This window comes from Aegilops tauschii, chromosome 5 (genome assembly GCF_002575655.3).
Source record: "Aegilops tauschii subsp. strangulata cultivar AL8/78 chromosome 5, Aet v6.0, whole genome shotgun sequence".
Classification (NCBI taxonomy): domain Eukaryota; kingdom Viridiplantae; phylum Streptophyta; class Magnoliopsida; order Poales; family Poaceae; genus Aegilops; species Aegilops tauschii.
The window spans coordinates 77,571,864-77,591,773 of record NC_053039.3 but is presented as its reverse complement, the minus strand read 5'-3'; the positions used below and the strand labels follow the sequence as shown (position 1 = coordinate 77,591,773).

General features: G+C 43.5%; 2 protein-coding genes and 1 long non-coding RNA gene across 10 annotated transcripts; 1 reads left to right on the top strand and 2 right to left on the bottom strand.

The window, feature by feature from the left end:
• Positions 1 to 3,099: 3,099 nt before the first annotated feature.
• Positions 3,100 to 8,841, top strand: LOC109764802 (uncharacterized). Of its 6 annotated transcripts, none has more exons than XM_073499877.1 (10): positions 3,160 to 3,440; positions 3,734 to 5,612; positions 5,703 to 6,310; positions 6,394 to 6,477; positions 6,632 to 6,784; positions 7,290 to 7,453; positions 7,535 to 7,682; positions 7,798 to 7,920; positions 8,003 to 8,090; positions 8,253 to 8,841. In XM_073499877.1, exons 2-10 carry the CDS (start codon positions 3,893 to 3,895, stop codon positions 8,435 to 8,437), a joined length of 3,273 nt encoding a protein of 1,090 aa, XP_073355978.1. In that variant the 5' UTR covers positions 3,160 to 3,440; positions 3,734 to 3,892; the 3' UTR covers positions 8,438 to 8,841. The 6 variants fall into 6 exon arrangements, 4 of the variants coding, with proteins under 4 accessions (XP_020179171.1, XP_040244880.1, XP_073355978.1 ...); XM_040388947.3 differs by having other exon boundaries at positions 7,532 to 7,682; XR_012184177.1 differs by having other exon boundaries at positions 3,100 to 3,440; positions 3,734 to 6,310; positions 7,525 to 7,682.
• A 2,896-nt stretch (positions 8,842 to 11,737) lies between these two features.
• Positions 11,738 to 12,823, bottom strand: LOC109764803 (HVA22-like protein e). The gene is made up of 3 exons (XM_020323583.4): positions 12,615 to 12,823; positions 12,369 to 12,518; positions 11,738 to 12,280 (listed from the first exon to the last, which is right to left on the bottom strand). Exons 1-3 carry the CDS (start codon positions 12,659 to 12,661, stop codon positions 12,007 to 12,009), a joined length of 471 nt encoding a protein of 156 aa, XP_020179172.1. The 5' UTR covers positions 12,662 to 12,823; the 3' UTR covers positions 11,738 to 12,006.
• A 1,552-nt stretch (positions 12,824 to 14,375) lies between these two features.
• On the bottom strand, positions 14,376 to 18,861 carry LOC141023294 (uncharacterized). Of its 3 annotated transcripts, none has more exons than XR_012184179.1 (6): positions 18,670 to 18,861; positions 16,365 to 16,503; positions 16,204 to 16,264; positions 16,058 to 16,109; positions 15,239 to 15,893; positions 14,376 to 14,791 (listed from the first exon to the last, which is right to left on the bottom strand). It is a non-coding gene; the product is annotated as an uncharacterized lncRNA (long non-coding RNA). The 3 variants fall into 3 exon arrangements; XR_012184180.1 differs by having other exon boundaries at positions 14,376 to 14,901; positions 18,670 to 18,827; XR_012184178.1 differs by lacking the exon at positions 14,376 to 14,791 and having other exon boundaries at positions 15,085 to 15,893; positions 18,670 to 18,827.
• Between the last annotated feature and the right edge of the window lie 1,049 nt (positions 18,862 to 19,910).

The following is a 19,910-nucleotide window of genomic DNA, read 5'->3' as shown; positions in this document are numbered from 1 at the left end:
TATAGGAATTGAGATGCATGTTATCTCACTTCCTAAGATTTTCCTATTCTATACTATTCCTATCCTATGAACCAAAGAAGGCCTTAGGTATTAGGATTCCGTTGGCTTTATTGTAAGCTTGGGGGAGATCATGAGAAACCTTGTATCCCTATTGTTTTTTTTTGCCTGTTTGCTTTCTGCAAATCAAGTTAGTTTATTTTTAGTGTTAGTTTATTTTCAGTTTTACATAATAAATTGCAATGTTAGCTATCTATGAGTAAGAGAGGAATTACTTATCTGATGTTTAGTTTGTCTTAATGATGAATGATCATATTGATACATTTTGGTATTTTTATTAGTTGTATAAATTAGGTTGGGTTGTACCATACTTGTAACTTTCTGGTGACTATATGTTTTTCCACACCACTAGTGTTGATTTGCAAAATGTAGGTCTTCAACCCTAGATGTTAGATATTTTTGGTTCAGTTAGCTTATAGAAAGATAAAGAAAAGAAAAAAATAAAACAACAAAAGGTTGGAAATAAATTTTGCAAAAAAAATATATTTTTGGAAAAGAACGAGTAGCAAGTAGAGGTGGAACTCTCAAACCATAAAAGTACGTGTTGTTTCATACTCTGTTTCAAAGTTAGCGCCCATCGTGATCAGTCCCTTATAAGCGTGAATAATTAACCGTCATACAATATGACCGATTGTGATGGAATTTCAAGTACAAGTATGATCTAGTGGGAGATGGAGATGGTGGCTATTTGCCCGGAGATGACGGCTATGGCGGTGCAGAACGGATTTTTCTACTTCATACCTACACAATCGGGATTTGATGAAACAGCTAGTTTTTTTCCTCTTATTTGATTCAGATATTGTCAATGTACTGTCCATCTTTCTCTTTGGTTTTCTCCTCAATCTATCTCCATTGGATGGACTTACGGAAGAATAATACCCCCTCCATCGCAAAATAAGTGTCTTAACTTTGTACTAACTTTACTAAAAAGTTATACTAAGCTTGAGACACTTATTTTGGGACGGAGTGAGTATGTAATCTCCCCATTGTGGTCAGGATCCCATGAACCAGGAGCGCCAAGACCGGTTCCTCGATCGTCCTACTGGAGGCATGGTCATGGCTTTCATTCATTCATTTCATTCTTTGTTCTATTATGGAATCGAACCACTAGCATTCAATGGATTTCTAGTCCTTTTGTCCAAAGGATTTAAAATCCTTTTACCAACCAATCAGAACTAATATTTCTCTGTTATATTATGTTTTTCCTTTATCAGCTTAGTCAGCTAGTTGGATTTCGAGTCCAATGCGCTAACACTTCCTTTAGTGTTGTTGCTCTTTCTCCGAGCTTTGACAATGTATCACGCAGGGCGATGGAGTTGATGAAGAGTCAAAGAGGTCGAACTGGAGTTTTTCCTCTTCTTTATATAGAGCAGACATCTGTAATAGGTTTCAAGGGTGCATCGTGTGCTTGATTTGACTTCTTGGAGTCGATTCTGGGTGGTATGATTGTTTGTATGAGCATGCCTGCTCGTATCACATTTTGCCCTGTCTTTTAGAGACGCCTCTGTCGAACTTCTTTATATGGATTTGATCATCTCTTCAAGTACTTTCCAAATATGGCCTTATTTTCTACATATTAGGTTTGTATCTGCAAAAAACATTAAGACAAGGAGATCTACACATTTGTGCAATTATTAGTGATTAGCAGGCAAGTTGAAGTGATAACCATAGTAGAAAAAAACTATGTATATCAAGTTTAAAAATACCAGTCCTTGACCCCAGTACCCCCGACTCCATCTCCTAGCTCCGGACTTCCTCCGGGGTATACTCCTCCAACTCGGCCTACCAGGCCCGATTCTAGAGCTCATTCCCCAAAGTTGACACGTCCAAGATCTGGAAGACTAACACAGAGCCAAAGTGCAAATTATTCTCTTGGTTGTGTGCGCGATGTGGGCCACACGATCTTTTTTGCCGCATATGCACAAGATCTCAAAAAGTGCAACCCACCTATGAAAGGATTGTCCCTTCTCCGCAACAGTTCAATGCCTCATCTTGTTTTTGGGACGTCGCCCAGATCCCGGCTGGTTCCTCGAGTGATATAAACGCTGTCGATGATCGATGGGACGAGCCTAGTGGTCACTCAGGAGTGGCCGACGTGTAATCTAGGACCCTCTTAGCCGACGAACGTTCGCCGGGAAGGAGTGGCATTTCGAACGATTTCCTTGGCAGTTTTAGATGCGAGGGAATGACAACTTCAAAACAATATGATAGTTTCTTCGGAAGAAAGCATTTTCATTTAAAACCGCCACCGTTTGATCTCGCGAATCAACTAAAACTGACAGGAAAAGGTGTTTGCTTGCCATCCTCCTCACAGCTTACGTTCGCCAGATAACATTGCCGTAATTCTAAGGGGTCATACATAGTCATATTCTTCTTAAACGAAAATGGCAACGTTTCTGCCGGTTTTGGCAAGGATTGGCAGTCTTCATCTTTGACAATAGACGCATTTCTTAACCTTAATTAAAGAGAAGAGACGCGGCTAATCTGCACCCGAACTCATATGCTCCCGCATGAACAGTAAAATCGAAAAAAATTCAAAAAATTCCAAATTTTTTTTGAGAGAAACATTGACAAAAGTTCTAACTGCCTGCAAAAATTCGTCATGAAATCACATTCCTAGAAGGCGTGGCAAAAAAAACAAAAACAGTACTCTGAAAAAGCTACTTTCAAACGCATTTTGAAGCACTGAATTTGTTTTTTTGCCACGCCTTACAAGAATGTGATTTCATGATGAATTTTTGCAGGCACTTAAAACTTTTGTCAATGTTTCTCTAAAAAAAATTGGAATTTTTTGAATTTTTTTCGGTTTTACTGTTCATGTGGGAGCATATGAGCTCGGGTGTAGAATGGACTTTTCGAGGAGGCAAACGCTTCTTCCTTTACTTCTCTCTCCTTGGACGCACGCTTGTTTTGGCGGCAGTTCCTTCGAACGCACGTCCTTGTTGCAGCACATAATGTGCGAAGTCAGCCAGGCAATGATCCAACAGCCGACCTAGACGGACACATCACATTACCTGGCCCCGCCGGCAAATCCAACCGACCACAGCACGCCCCGCATCGGGCGCAACCGGGAACGAACCCGCTTTCCGTCCCCTTCCCCGTGTCCTATTTGGCGTTCGTTCCGTTTCGTTCTGCTGCCGCGTTCCTCTCTCCCCACCCTTTCCTCCCTCCCACCACCAAATTCCCAGGCGATTTGATCCTCCCCGACGCGGCGCCAATCCGCTAATGCGCTTGGGCCCGCCCCGTCGGCGAGATCGGCGCCGGCGCCCCCGTCCCATTTGCCGCGCCGACCCCACCGCCGGCGCGGCGTGGCGGGCCCCACTTGCTCGGCAGCCGGCGCGCTCGCTTGGCGGGGAGGCGGTCCCGCGCTGATTGAACCCTCGGTGAGGAACCCTAGCTTGATTTGATTTTTCGTATAGAAGTGGCACGCTGCGTCCTGTTTTGTACTGTTGTCGGTAGGATCTTTTCGGGATATTTTTGTGTGTTGCTGTGAGCAGTCGAATCCAACTGAGCTGATTTGATTATTAATTCTTCTTCGGCCCGAAATACCGATCGCCTATGAACATTGCACACAGCGATTTTTTTTTTTTTTGAAGTTCATTTCGACTTCTCTTGTCTGTTTTGTTGCGGGGATGGTAGAGATCACAGATGTTCACCGTGTTTTCTTATTTGGCAGCTACGCTTTGCTCGAGAAGGAGCGGAGCCAGGGTCTACATTAGAGGAAACCACTGCTTTTATATATTGTCTTAAAGAGATGAATGAATAGTTCGGCATTTCAAGATATTGGACAAGGAGGAGGAGCTTCCAGCACAGCCACCATTGCTTGGTCCATCAGATGAATAGCCAAGTTGGGCCCAATAACCACAAGAACTCGAATGTGGTCTATCAGGATCTCACCACGATTCTTGGTATTGGCAGGTTTGACTCCGGGAACCTTAGTGCCGGTTTGCCTCTGAAATGTGATATGGATCCGGCAAATTTGGTGCGTACAAGGACCATACGCTCTGAGAATGGACTCAAACCAGCTGAGCATTCAAGTGACAGTCTACAAGATATGTCTTCTCCCTGCGAAAGCCCACATGCTGGAAAAGTCAAGTTCATGTGTAGCTTTGGTGGGAAAATCCTGCCTAGGCCTAGTGATGGGGTGCTCAGATATGTAGGTGGGGAAACACGTCTCATATCGATACCCAGAAACTTCTCATGGAAGGAACTTGTGCGTAAAACCCTCTCGCTCTACAACCAGCCTCATACCATCAAGTATCAGCTTCCTGATGAGGACCTTGATGCGCTGATTTCTCTTTCATGTGAAGAGGATCTCCAGAATATGATGGAAGAATACTACAGTCTTGAAAAGGCCAATGGCTCACCGAGACTTCGGATATTTCTTGTCTCCCCAAATGATTGTGAAGAGACCTCGTTAAGTGCAAGAAGTTTAGAAAGTGAGCCAGAATATCATTTTGTTGTTGCTGTGAACAATCTCTCACAACTGAAGCAGAGCACCAGCGGCAACAATTTGGTGAGCCAGTTGAGCCAACAGTTGGATAATTCCCTACTCCCCGGCAGAGACTCGACTGCATGTCAAGCAGATATAGAAAGTGGGGGTAAAGCTTTGGCTGGGACAGCCTTAAATGAGTCTTCCTCTCAGTTTTTTCTTGCTCCATACTCACAACAAATGGTGGCTGAGTCAGCAGCAACTTCCTCCCCAGGCTTAAATCGACAGAGGATGTCTTTGAATCAGTCTAGGCTGCGGATGTCTGCAGACAAACTAACAACGAATCAAGAACATGAACACAAATATGAAGTTAGCAATGGATCACATTTGAAAACCATGCTTCCAGACCATCAAGATAAGATTCAAAGCAATGCAGACACAGGTGTTGGAATTGGATCAACCATGCACAATATTCAAATTCAAAGGCAGGCAAAAGATTTGGGTATACCTCGAAATGAGAGTTACGTGAGTTCACATACAAGCTATGATAAGTCTACTCCAATGGAAATGCCCTTCTATTCTGAAAAGGTGTGCGTGCATCCGGAGGCTGCTAGTTGGCTATCTGGTATGCATGAATACACTGGTCAAATTCATGGCATGCCGCATGCCTTCTCTGATCCTTTGCTAAATGATCGCACTGAACAACCTGCATCCAATTTGTCTTTAACTTTTGATTCCTACATACCCCCTTCATTTTCCCAGACAATGTGTCAAGCTAATGCGCTGGAGAGAACAATAAGCGGGACTAGGCCAGATCTTCTATGTGCTAAGCCACCTCAGATTGCTCGTATGGATGAACCAAATTACCTTGTTTCTAGTCATACCGACCAGCGGTATGATCAAGGAGTTCCTGGTGGAGCCAGTTTTGAGGCAGCTGTATATTACCAACAAGACAGTTTATCTAGTAATATGGTGCAAACAGGTCATGATAGTGGTCCTGTTGTTCAACAGAGGAAGATTTATCATCCGGAGAACAGTGCCGGTCCAACTGTTGCTCCCCAGTGCACTTTTGTTGACACAAGGTTCACTTTGCACCACACACGTGGTGCAAGGTTGTCCTCAGGTGAGTTAGATGCTCTAGAAAGCTCAGGTTTGACGTCAATGCATGCTACTGATAATTCTCATTCACGCTTTCTTCATGGATCTCAAACAGCGAATTCAGATCGTGGATCTCATGTAGAGAAAATGAACTCAGGGCGTGTCTCTACAGATTATGGAACAGCTGGCTGTGTGCATGGTAATGATAAAGTTGCTCCTGGACCCCCTATACTGTTGCCTATTGACCCTTTTGAAGCTTTTGCGCCAAAAAGATCAGTGGCAAATGGAGCATACCCTGTGTATCAAAATGAAAATTTCGACCAGTTATTGGTGCACAGCTCTGGTTTGGCTACCTCTTCGCCCATTGGACTAAGTAATGCTGATCTGACCGGAAACATGTTTGGCAATGGCACCTTCAAGGATGGTCTTTCACAGAGGGATGTTCCTGTTTTTAATCAGCACAATATCATCTGCAGTGATGTAGGAGTAATTGGTGCAACCATCAATACTGAGGACATGAATCTGAAGGGCAGAATGCATAATAATTTTCAAATGGAGGCACGTGCTATAGTTGAGGATGTGACTGATAATATGCCTTCTGGCATTCCGTCATCCAGACCAATTCCTCAGGTTGAAATGGCAGCTGAAGAACAGCACCATGCAATTATTTCATCAGAGAAGGATGATGATGCTAAGAGCGATGGGCCAGAGTTAGCTAATGAGGTATAACCTATACTATATATTTAGCATGCTATTCATGCCTACAGAATGGGTGAGCATATTGTGTTTTTCATTCCAAATGTTAGGACCATGGTGATAAAGCAGCTGCAGATGGCACCATTAGTGATGCTGAGATTGCCGAACTTGAAGCCAGCATGTATGGCTTGCAGGTGCAGTTCTAGCACTCTAAATTTGTTTAGTAATTATAGTTTTCTTTCAGCTAAGATGTCTGTTTGTTTCATAAAAAGAACATCTCCATAGTGGATTTGTCTATAATAAGCAAGTCATAACAGCATTTGATTGTTCTGACTTTTGTATGGTCAGATCATAAGAAATGCTGACCTCGAGGAGCTACGTGAACTGGGATCTGGCACGTTTGGAACTGTTTACCATGGAAAATGGCGAGGAAGTGATGTTGCTATCAAACGTATCAAGAAAAGCTGTTTCGCTGGGAGATCATCTGAACAAGAGAAACTTGTGAGTAGTCGTATATCCATTTCTCCTTTCTAGTCATTTAGGAAATTCAGCAACAACCAACCATACCTCCAACCAAAAATGTAGGCCCTTTTAGCCTTTCAATTTTATCCAAAATTTAGGTCTTTCTATACTGCACTTCTGCTTATGCTGTTCCTATTCAGCCCCTCGTTAATTTCATCAAGAATTCGCTTTATAACTCTATTTGGAGGAAATAAGAGAAATACGCAGAAATAAATGAACGTAGGCATTTTCATTTTATCAGATCCTTAATTCTTGTGCCCAACTCTTTAAAAGACCTACAGTTTGGGTCAGAGGTAGTAGTGCCTAACAGAATCTTGTTGGTTATAAAGTAAGGTTTGTGCACGTGAAGCATGATTGCTTTCCTTGTTGCTGCATGTTTAGGCAGCCTGACTAGTAATCGAAATTTTGAAATTGAAACATGGTTGATAGAAGACATTCATATTATCTTCATTAGATATAAATGCCAACTTGCATTTTTGTACAGACCAAAGATTTTTGGAGGGAGGCGCAAATTCTATCAAAGCTGCATCATCCAAATGTTGTTGCTTTCTATGGTGTGGTTCCTGATGGAACTGGAGGAACATTAGCAACTGTGGCAGAATTTATGGTGAATGGTTCACTAAGGAATGTTCTTCTAAGGAAGGATAGGTGAGTTTTGTATGTTTCTGTTCAGTGTTTTCCACTCTGCACAATGTTGTTGTTATGTCACTATTTACTAGATCTCAGCAGATCGCTTGATCTTCGGAAAAAGCTCATCATTGCAATGGATGCTGCATTTGGGATGGAATATCTGCACTCGAAAAGCATAGTCCATTTTGATTTGAAATGCGACAATTTACTCGTTAATTTGAGAGATCCTCAGAGGCCAATCTGCAAGGTAGTTTTAGATCCACGTGAGGTGCTGGGGTGTGTTATCAGATAGCAGCAGCCTTGTCTTCCCTTTAGTTCTGATGTCATGGACCTTTCCATTAGTAATGTGTAACTATTCTCAGGTTGGAGACTTTGGATTATCGAGAATTAAGCGCAACACTTTGGTTTCTGGTGGTGTACGGGGCACCCTTCCGTGGATGGCACCGGAGCTGTTGAACGGTAGCAGCAGCAAAGTGTCCGAGAAGGTAACACCTTTCATCAGACTCCACATCATTGTTTGCATGTGCAACCATCATTTGCCTGATATGTATCTATTGACACACGTAGGTGGACGTGTTCTCTTTCGGGATAGCATTATGGGAAATCTTGACGGGTGAGGAACCATATGCAAATATGCATTGCGGCGCTATCATAGGTATACGTATAACCATATCTTGTTTTTATTACGATTCAATATTGACTAATTGTTGAAGGACAGAATCCTTTGTCAATTCGTGCCCCCAAATCATCTAGTAATAAGATTAGTCAGTCAGCATTGAATCCTCAAAGTAACTTTGCATAATTTGCTTGTGAGAAGGGGGTATCGTCAACAACTCTCTCCGGCCTCCAGTACCTGAAACCTGTGACCCCGAATGGCGAATACTGATGGAGCAATGTTGGTCGGCCAATCCCAATATCCGCCCCTCATTCACTGAGGTCACGGATAGGTTACGAGCCATGTCAGTGATGCTTCAGTCAAGGGCACAGGCCCCAGGAAGCTGATGAATCTTACATGCCATCAACCAGCAAAAAATTGCCGGCTGATCCCCACGGGCTCCTTTTTGTGCATAGACGAGTATATAGCATACCTGTATTTATGGTCACACTGTATTCTGTTTGGTGTATCTATGCTTATTTTTTGACCATTTTATAGGGTTTCTGAAGTATGTATGTATCTGAGTTGACATGTACTGTGGGCTTTTGTAGGCTCGGTCACGTTTCTTGCAAATTTTTTGTGTAGTTTGTGAAACTTGTGATGGTCTGCCAGGCCACTCAAGCTTCTATTTTTGGGCCTTTGGTTGTAAAAGTATGAGCATTGTAATTATATAGCAGATGAACTGGCAAAAAACATACTGCCACTTTTGAACCTTTATAAATTTAGAAATAAAGTCGAGGTTTTTGCTTAACTGATCAAGAGGTAATTGCACTTCTAGTATAGAATCTTGTTCTACAAGTTTAGTTTAGTTACATAAATTCGCATAAGGAACGGACCAGTACATAAACTTCGCTTCTTTTTTTCTTTGCGGGGAACATAAACTTTGTTAGAGCACTTACAACAATAGTTGCCTAATCTGTATAGTTATTATGCCGATCAAGCACGGGTAGCCTGGCATGGCGTATGAGGTCGGCATCAAGTATATGGCAGTTTAGGTTCATTTAGTTCACCTGACGAATATCATCCGGCTTTATGTAAAAATTATTCAAGTTTGAATGAAATTCATTCTATTTGTTTAAATTTAAACCAAATCTGCATTTTTGTTAAATTCCATTCAAAATGTGATGGTACATTTATGGTTAGGTTTGGATGGCCAGCTCTTGCAACACGGACTGGTCCTCACTGGACGGATACGATGCCTGATTGATTCGGGAGTCAAGGTTGGAGATGCTCTTAGGGCATCTCCAACAGCAACCCACAATTTTTTTCCTGCATCCGTCCGCGGACACGGGGACCAATCCGTGGACACGAATGCGGGAGGCCGTCATCCAACTTTAGCCGCATACATTTTGACAACAATTTGAACTAATCGGACGAAATTCGTTCAAACACAGACGGATTTCATATAAACATGCCGAATTTCATATAAACATAATGGATTTCATTACATGTCCAACTCTGGAGGTATAATTAATTAACCTAATCTATGATTGTCGGTGCCGTTCCCCGTGTCTGACCATGAGCCCCGAGAACTGAAACTTCGCCTTCTTCAGTTCTGCCTCGGCACTCTCAAGCTCCGCCTCCGCCTCCGGAGCCCCTGGAGCTGAAGTTGTCCGCCTCCACGTCGCCGCCAAGCGACTAATCGACCGCCGATGCTCAGGCCCCCAAGCTTGGCGTCAACGGGAGTGGAGGAGCAGTGGCTTTCCTGGGACAAGAGCGGGTGCGACCTACCGTGCACTACTCTTCCTCGTTGTCGGCGGTGCCCACGAACGTGCCGGCTACGTGGTCGTCATGGAGGGACACGGCCTCGGCGGAGCTGGCAATGTCGTCCTCGTCGTCGTTCTCGCCGAACACCAGGTCTATCGCACTCCTTGTAGGCGGCCGCCACCTCCGTCGCCCACTAGCGGCACTGCCAGCGGGCGAGGCGGATCTCGCAGGAGGAGCGGTAGGACTCGAACAACGCCTCCTGCTCCGCCACGTCCGCATCCGGCGCGATCGCCCTGCCGGCGGCGAGCTGCTCCTCCGCCTATAGGTGCTCCGGGAGGAGTTGGTGGTTGTAGGCGGCGTCGGCCTGCACCTCCCGGAATTGCTCCTCCCGCTCCTCCCAGACCATGTCCATGTAATGGGCATGGGCCTCGCCCATGGTCATGGTGCAATGCACTGGCGAGGGTGGCACAGAGGAGGAGGGTGGCATGAACAAGGTGGGTGGCGCCGACTCGTCGTCGGCCGCGTCCTCCATTGGGATGTCGTCGTCCTCCGGCAGCCTGTTGGTCGGCCAACCGGCAGCAATGGCGGCCATCTCCTTCTTCTGGTCCGGCATCAGCCCGCCCCAAAGAGCTTTGGCGGGGGAGGAATCCATGATGGGAGTGGTGCGGAGAGGGATCGGAGGTAGATGACTGCGGTTATGGCCGAGGCAACAGTTTATATAGCAATGGTGGGCGGCAAAGGGACGGACGAGTGGCGCTAGAGTAGACGCCTCGGCAACTGCGTGCCATTACTGTGGACGGCAGACCGTCGTGTCGTTTGAACGCGTAGCAGTCGCTTACACCAAAAAGTGGCGCGGGAGCGCTTTCTTGGCCATCACACCGCTTCAATGCTAGCGCCAGTGAGCGCTCGCGTCCGCTCTGGCCGAGCATGGATGCGAGCACTAATAGTCTACAGTGGCGTTGACCATTTCAGATGGGAAGCGCGTGTGGGCAAGGAATGGGGTTTGAGTGGGCCAGGGCTGTCAGAAACGGGCGTGTCATCGGTCTGGACTCCCGCAAAGTCCCCACATTTGTCTCCGGTTTGTGAAAAAAAAATGTGTCAGAACCACCCTGCAGTCCGGCGCTGGATAACTTCCATGGTCCGGCACTGGATAACTTCCACGTCCGGACGGATGCAGGTGGTTTGAAGATGTATGTCCAAGTGGAAGTCTAAGTCTGTGTTTGTTTGGATTATGTTATGGGACGAGATTCAACTTTGCCCAGTGAAGTGAATCTGGAATCTGAAAACAACCAGCTATTTGGAATCAGCTGGCAGAGTCGAATCTAGAATATGAAAACAAACAGCTATTTGGAATCAGCTTTATCAGTGAAATTGAATCTAGATTTGGCCGTTTTTATTGTAATTTCCTGAAGCATCTCAGAGTGTACTTCGGTTCTGGATTTGGCCATTTTTAGTGTAATTACTTGAAGCATCTCAGAGGTTCTGGATTTGGCCATTTTTAGTGTAATTATCTGAAGCATCTCAGAGTGTACTTCGGTGACAAAGTTGACTGCCACTAAAGCAAATCCACATGTGGATCAAGCAAGCTGAAACGTACTTCGGTGACAAAGTTGACTGCCACTAAAGCAAATCCACACTTGGATCAAGCAAGCTGAAACAAACAGGGCCTAAGTTAAAGGCTTTCTACACTAAGAATTGATGGTATACTCGTTTATTTTGGGTCTAAATATTTTCTTAGCTAATCAACTATTCCGTATTTAATAACGTTTTTGCAGTTCAAATTAAACTGCAAAAATGTGTATACTAGTGTACAGAGGTAGTGGCCTTACATCTGCCGTCTTATGAAAAGTTCAACTTGATCTATTCTATATGTGTAAGCTTCACATCAAATCAGCTAGCCAAATCTCAAGAATGAACATCACAAGCTAGCTTAGCCGAAGGGACGAAATGAGATGAAATCTCTGGTTACTGCTCCAATCTCAGTACTACATTTTTTTGGACAGATATGTAATACTACAACACCACAAGCCACCCACCATCTAGCTAGCCTGCAACCGAGGGCCTCATATATGGAGTCGTAGTACAATTTTTTTCTGACAAGATATGTAAATACTCTCAACACCTCAATCTAAAATCTCAAACAAACCAAGAAAACACCACAAGCCAAGAAGCTAGCTGCTGGGATCTCTGGTTGCTGCTCCAATCTCCTTCAGTGGTCTTTCTTGGGAGCGACGAAGGAGAGGAACCTGCTCTTGGCGTTCTCCTTCTCCTTGGGAGACGTCGACGGCGAGGACGACTTGTCGACCTTGCCGCCGTTCACCTTCTTGCTGCCGCTGCTGATGCCGCTGCCGGGGTGGTTGGTGAGGCCGTGCTTCCTGAGCTGCTCCCTGACGAACCTGTCGTAGATGAAGGCCGCTCCCCTGAAGTTGGGCAGCGCCAGCCACGCCAGGAACAGTAGCTTCAGCTCGTACCAGATCGGTATCCTGAGAGTGAGAAGCAGAGTAAGCCACCACAGAAATCAAACAAGAAAAGCGGCCATGGACTTGCTTGATTTGCCTGTCGTTTAATTACCAGTAGATGAGGGACTCGAGGACCATCTCGACGAGCGTGACGAAGGAGTAGAGGATCCAGTAGGCCAGCCACTGCTCGTCGTCCAGCTTCGACGGGCTCTCCATCGCCTGCACCGACGCATACAACGGGTACAGGAGCATCACGCCAGGCCTGCAGCAGCAGAGAACACGAGCAAATGGCCGCACCCGTCAGTCGAGCTCACTATGAACAAGAACCGAACAAGAAAAAGATTCAATCTGCACATACCCTGCGAGGGTGTGGAGGTGGGTGAGGATGGTCCAGAGCTTGCTCATCTTCTCTGTAGCTCTTCTTCTTCTTGGTTGGACGAATCAGTTGAGGCGGAGACTGATGGAGAGAACAGTGTGTCTTCTTGGTTTTGGTTTGGGTTTGGATTTGGATTTGGATGTTGTTGTTGTTGCGGGGGAGGGGAAAGCTGTGGATTTATAACAAATACCGTGGCCGGGCGGAGTGGAGGACACATGGCGCGGCGCCACTGAAGGAGGGGCTTCTTTTTGTCTACGCGTTTGATGGGGACAGTACACGTGGCGACAGGATGGAGCACCGACCACGACCAGGTCGGCAGGTCAGGTGGGAGTACTACTTTGTGATGCATCGAAATCTTCTCCGGAGGTTTTTATACTATCTTTGGATTGGATCTACTGTGAGAGATCTAGGAAATGTAAATCAGGTCAAGAGGCAGATTCCTCCTGCAATACGTTATGAGGACGGCCGATATAGAGTAACTGTTTTTTTGGTGCTTCAGAACCAGATCAAGCCCTCCAGTATTATTGGCGTGTTGTGCTGAATCTAAGGTTTTGTGGAAGACAATGGCTAGGGAGTAGTTAAAATGACATCGAAGAGACATGTGGAGTTGGCACCAAGCACAACAATGCTCGGTGGAGATTGCTCACCTGAAACCGAGCCATCGGCTCACCTCACCCCACCCGTGATGAGAACACTTTTGTTGGGCACAAAGTGGAGATGGTTCACCGGAAACCGAGTCATCAGCTCACCTCACCCATCCGTGATGAGAACACTTTTTTTGCGCGTCCTCCAGAAAACCTTTGTTGGGCACAAAGGGTAACGGAGCCACCAGCAGTCGTACACGCTCGCGCACAGCCAACCAGACCTCGGGCGGCGAGAGATCATAAAGAAGGCGTCAGGTCGGCGCGGGGGGCAGATCAGCACACGTCCCGTCGCTTGCGGGCAGCACGCGCATTGGGAGGGGCTTGGCATGTGGTGGCCTGCTGGGTTGTCTACTGATGATTGTGTTTATATAAACACCAGGTTTCAACTGAAGCTCCAACGGAAAAAGAAAAAACCTCCAACGGGCTAATCTATAGTACTATCTTCGTCCTGGTTTATTGGTTTCCTTAGTGTTTTGTGCCAAACTTTTGATCATAGATTTAACTAAGAAAATAATAATGCATGTCATCAAAAATTATATCGTTGGATTCGTATTTGAACATAGTTTCCAATAATATTATTTTTGGGACTGTCTATTTGACATTCGGCTGTTTTTCAATTCGAAAACAATCAAAAATACAGACAAATAAAAAGTTGACACCTGTATGTCCCAAAACCCTCCACCGTCTACTGTATTTTTCCCTATTTATGAGGAAACGGGGCGGGTAAACCCTGACCCGCTTGGAACCATTGGAACTAAACCTGGACCGTAAACCTCCCTGGACCACAACTACCAGCCGTCCATCAACTTGTGACCCAAGCACCAGGCAAAAAACTTGGATAGTTACAGAAATGACACTGCAAGCATACAACTCTTTACACTAAAAACTTCCTATGAATTGAAGTGCAGCAGAACAATAATTACAGTGTAAAACCCATAGCAATTACATGGAAAATCACATTGCTTGTTAAAATGCACGAGTAAATTGGTAACAAACTACAATCTAATTGCCACTGAATTACAGTGGAAACTGTCCTGTAATTTTTAACACATTTATTTATACTAGAACTTGTCAACTTACACTGAAACTACCTATGAAATAAACTGCAGTACAACAATAATTACAGTGTAAATCCCGTAGCAATTACAGTAATTCGCACTGTTAAGTGCACAGGGTAAAAATACAAACGAATTACAATGTAAATAGCCAATGAATTACAGTGGAAAATGTCCTAGAAATTGTAACACATTTTCTATACACTAGCAGAACTTTTCGACTTATACTGTAACTCATTGGCAGATGGGGAAATCCCCTAGAGATTACAGTAATTACAGTGCAAATCCCCTATAAATACAACAATAATTACAATGTACATTGAAAAGAGAGAAGCCTTTGGACTATACATATGTTTGCTGTACTAATACTCACAATTCTTTTCCAAAAATGCAGATGGGGAGCATGACAAGGGCAATAACAGAAGACGAACCACTGTCAATGTCACAGGAAGATCTCATCCTAAATGTAAGTACCAATAAATGTTAAAAACTTAGAAGAGAATGCTGAGTACATCAAAAACAAATTCTGACACACAAACACTGCAGGAATCATTTTCTTTTACTGCGCTCCTACAATCAGACATTATATACAAGGTAAGAAAAATATTCTTACAATAACAGTATTACTTTTACAGCTTATTGGAAAAGAGATGGGTTTCATTCATTGTGATAATACAGCAAGAACTATATTTAATGAGCATGTTTCTTACAGGTACATTCAACAAATGGAGGTGAATCGAGAAACAGAACACATAACAGCAACAGCACATCAGTCCATTCGATAGTAAGTGACAAAAATTTGGATACACTACCATGATCTGACAAAAATAAGAGAGCTACTTACAACTTCAGTACTACTTACAACATTACAGGAAAAATAGAATGAGCTAGAGGTAATCAAACTTACAGCAAAAGCATAATGGCAGCCACCAAACGTCACAGATCTTTTTGAAACAACTTTAGTAGAATCCTTGAATTTTTTAATACTGCACAGCAACCACTCATAAACAAACTGGGACAGATCCAACTTGCAAACAGATCAACAATCGTTGAAGATGTGTAGGTACTTTGGACTAGGACTGAGACTAGAGTTTGGACATAGAAAGGAGGAGAAAGCAACAATCATGAAGCATATGAAAATGTCATCGTCAGGCAACTCGACTTCGGAAGATTTAAGCTTCTTGGTGAAGAAAGAGACTGGAGGAATACTTGACAGATTGAAATGAGAGAGGACAAAATCACGTCCTGACTCAGGATCACAAAGGAGTGGCTCACCATCTACTGGGAGGTCAAGGATATTGTGAATATCATATTTGGTGATTGGAATGAACTTCTTTTTCAACTGGAATTCAGAAGAAGGGACATCGAACCTACTGGCAAGCCACTTAACTAGCCTGAGAGGAACCTCAGTCCTCACAAAATTAAGAAGACACCCCATGCCACAAGTTTCGATGACATTCTTATACCTAGGACACATACCATCTACTACTCCAGAGAATTTTTTTTCCAGAGTATCTGGTCAAGGTAGAACAAGTAGGGTAATCGGTAGAACGTTTCTGCCTCTACAACAAACAAAAAGAAACATATATCAAAATACTAAAACCAATAAAACAAAAAATAAGATCCTAAAGAACACTACTACATCACTCAAGAAATATTAACAGAAAATAATAATATTAACAAACTAAAAATCGTATGAGAGCATGGCAAAAGAAGGAGGACTAACCACATTTCTTCTACCAGCAAAAGACAACTTCCTCTTCAATGATTTTTACTTTCTGAAAAAACATAAAAACGAAAGTCACCTCAACAAGAGAAAATAACCAACAACATAAAATAGCAAGAACAAGAAAAAGAAAGCAGATAACCAACTTGATTAACATAGAACTTGAAAAGAGCTTTGTCAAAGGCTCCTTCATCGGCCAGAAAGTTTCTGAAAAAAAGAAAAGGACAACAAAGCCAAGATAAATAAACTGATTACATAAACTCAAAAAGAAAATATAACTAGAAGAAAATAAGAGAAAAATAACTACCGAAGACATTGGATATGATCCATCTTCCGCAAAGTCATTAGGCATGAATGGTTCACGAATAGAATCTGCACTCTCAAAAGATGACACTAACGGAACGTCCTGGTGAGAGACTTTCCGAAGCTTTCCCATAAATCTAAACCTGAAAATTACAGAGCTAAAAGCATGAACATTACACTACAAAATAGACGCAACAAATACATTATAAATACATAAACTAAGCAAGACGATTACAGTATAAAACTAGGGGTACACTGAGAGCCATAAATTCAGGAATTACATAACTGAATAAAGAAAATACACTGTAAAAATGGGGGGGGGGGGGAGGGGGTGGAAACCTTGGGAATTCTTGGGGAAATTACAATGTAAACAGGGCACAGTTGAGAAATAGAAGCAAAAAAAAATCAGGAATTACATAACTGAAACATTAAAACTACACTAAAAATAAGTGGTAAATTACACTGAAACTCGGGGCCATATTACACAGTAATTCTTGCACAAATTACACTGAAATATGGAAGTATTACACTGTAAATGGAGGGTAAACTACAATTATTCTATAACAAATTACATAGTAAATTACAAGAGTATTTGGGCTAAATTACTAAGTAAACTACAGTGATTCTAGTGCATAATACACTGTAAATCTGGGCATATACACTGCAAATTACATGAGTAGTTGGGCTAAATTACTGTGTAAATGCTAGGACAAATTACACAGTGATTCCATGGCATAATACACTGAAAATCTGCATACACACTGAAAAATCTTGCATAACTCAGGATATACACTGTAATCAGGATTTACACTGGAATTAGGGGGAAAATTACACAGTACTGCTAGGACAATTTACACTGTAATTGAATGATAAATTAGAAAGTAATTCTGGGAGGAAAGTTACATTGTAATTCTGGGAGTATTTGGAAGTATTACACTGTAAATTACATTGTACTACTAGGACAAATTACACAGTAATTACAAACATGGGAGAAGTGTAAAAAGCATGAGAATTACACTGTAATATGAGAGAATTACACTGTAAAATGGGAGAGTTACACTGACATCACTAGGATTGCAAAAGCATGTTAATTACACTGTAATATGAGAGAATTACACTGTAAAATGAGATAATTACACTGTAAAAGCAGGGGCAGTGAGGTTCTGTAAACATATTACAAAGTAGTTACACTGAAATTCTGGGGGGTAAGAACAACTGTAATTTTGAGCTACAATACAGAGAGATCCACTTGCATAACTAACTAAAAATCATAGGAATCAGTCAATCAGGAAGCACCGCATGCTGAAATCACTAGGATTGCAAAAGTAAATTCACTGAAATTACACTGTGATTTACAGTGTAAGTACGCTAATACTACATTGTAATTACATAGTTAGTACACTGATATTAAAGTGCAAGTAACAAAGTAAGTACACTGATATTAGACTGTAAATACACTGATATTACAGTGTAGTTACAAAAGTTAGTACACTGATATAACAGTGCAAGTTACAAGGTAAGTACACTGATATTAGACTATAAAATACACTTATAATACAGTGAAAGGAAACTAAAATTTGACTGGAAATTTCAGTGGAAACCACGCACACCTGAGCTACCAGGGGAAAATCATGAGCAGCCACCTACAACTACAAAAACTACATCGCATAATCACGCAAAAAAAGCCAGCTCACCTCCAACTATCATCTAACGGAAAAGGAACTGGCAGAAAAATACAGGGAAATCGACCGCTGCAACAACCAGTACGCTTACCTCCAGCCAGTACAAATAGAAAAGCATGACACTGTAATATTGGGAGTATTACACTGTAAATGTAGGGGAAACTACAGTTCGGTTCTGCAACAAATACTGAAATTCTGAGGTACACTACAAGTCTGGAGGTAAAAACACACAGTAATAGAAGCATGAAATTCAGACAACAAGGGAACAGACCAGCCACCTACAACTATCATCTAACGCAAGGGAACAGACAGCACAGGCTAGCAGAAAAATTGGCAGGGAAGTCAACCGCTGCAACTACCAGTACGCCTACCTCCACCATCTACCAGACCTAGAACCTGCAACTACAAGCTCCTACATAACACAGGCGAGCAGAATGGAGAGGGGAAATTGGGCAGACTACGAAGGGCGGACTAGAACAACACGGCAGCACCTACCACGGATCCATGAACAACAACAAACAGATGATCCACGAATCCACGACGACGAAACTCACCTAGATCTGGAACTACAAGACCACAACACCAGCAAAAATACACGGGGGGACGCGAGAGACAAGGGGAACCAACCTCGGCAGCCGGCGGACGAAGAGAAAAGGGAGGAGAAATCAAAATCGAACGGTGGAATAGCTCGGAATCACCATGAATCGCCTCTTCGCTGCCGCTCGAGCTCTCTCCCTCGGCCTTATCCAAACAGAATGACCCAAATGAAAGGGGAAACGACACCCGCTCCAAAATTCGAACAGGACAAAATCCAACAGTGCCGGGTCGGGGGCGGTTACGGGTTGAGACAAAGAAAAACCGAACCCGGCAAAAAAGGCCAACCAGAGTAAACAGGGCGCCAGCACGAAGAAAAAAAGAAAACCAGCGCAAATCTCCGCGCGAGAACGGATGGATGCAAATTTGAATGATGACGAATTGAAAAACACTTGACTGTTAAATAGCAAATCCGTTATTTTTTGTTACATGCATCAACATGTTAGTTTAATCTTAGGTCAAAATTTAGCATAAAATGCGAAGGGGACCAATAATCAGGACGGATGTAGTACCTACTATTAAAGGGAATAGATATTATTGGTTTGGTTTAGTCATTTTTGTTTGGTTTGAGTACGCGCTAAAATTTGTTGGCTCGTACGTAGGCTAATTAAGCGATCTGGGCCAGGTACTTGTACGTTGCTGGGCCTTTTATGGGCTTTCGTAGAAACGCAAATAATTTGGTCAAAATAAATCAACATTGTGGAAATTGATCACAGGTATACCTGGCCATGGGCCGGGCCGGGCTTGGGACGGGCCTAAAAAAGCCCATGGCAGAAAATTGAGGCCCAGGCCCTACCATCGGGCCTAGTTTTCAAGCCCAAGCCCGGCTCATCTGGTAAAAAGCCCTGAAAAGCCCTTAGGGCTTAGGGCCATGGGCCGGGCCTCTTCCTTAAAATGCCAATATGCCAAGTGATGTGGTGCATCCCAAGGTCATCACCATGGACCCACCATCGTCTCATCAAGTGCCTAGTGGACCCATGACACGAGCACGTGCAAGAGCTCTCGAAACCGATGTGACATCTCTCCTTTCACAATTCCACTTCGATGAACATGAGACATGGCTACTACCTCAAACGGAGACGTTATGCATACTCAGGTACCAGGGAGTTAGCCATGGAGAAGCTAAGGAGCAAGGAGAATCAGAAGAGGAAGATGGACGTGAAGACGGAGAAGAAGAAGGGCAAATCAACAGAAGCCTGGACGATCCGGCCCCAGCCCGGACGATCCGGCTAACTCGCGCGAAGACACCCGAAGCTGCACCACGAAGCCGGATC

Coding starts and splice junctions, on each gene's coding strand:
- LOC109764802 (XM_040388946.3), top strand. CDS start 3,893: ATGAATAGCCAAGTTGGGCCCAATAACCACAAGAACTCGAATGTGGTC. Junction 7,921..8,002: donor GCAGCAAAGTGTCCGAGAAG/GTAACACCTTTC, acceptor TGACACACGTAG/GTGGACGTGTTCTCTTTCGG. Junction 8,091..8,252: donor GCATTGCGGCGCTATCATAG/GTATACGTATAA, acceptor GCTTGTGAGAAG/GGGGTATCGTCAACAACTCT.
- LOC109764803 (XM_020323583.4), bottom strand. CDS start 12,661: ATGAGCAAGCTCTGGACCATCCTCACCCACCTCCACACCCTCGCAGG. Junction 12,519..12,614: donor CACCTCCACACCCTCGCAGG/GTATGTGCAGAT, acceptor CTGCTGCTGCAG/GCCTGGCGTGATGCTCCTGT. Junction 12,281..12,368: donor CTCGAGTCCCTCATCTACTG/GTAATTAAACGA, acceptor TCTCACTCTCAG/GATACCGATCTGGTACGAGC.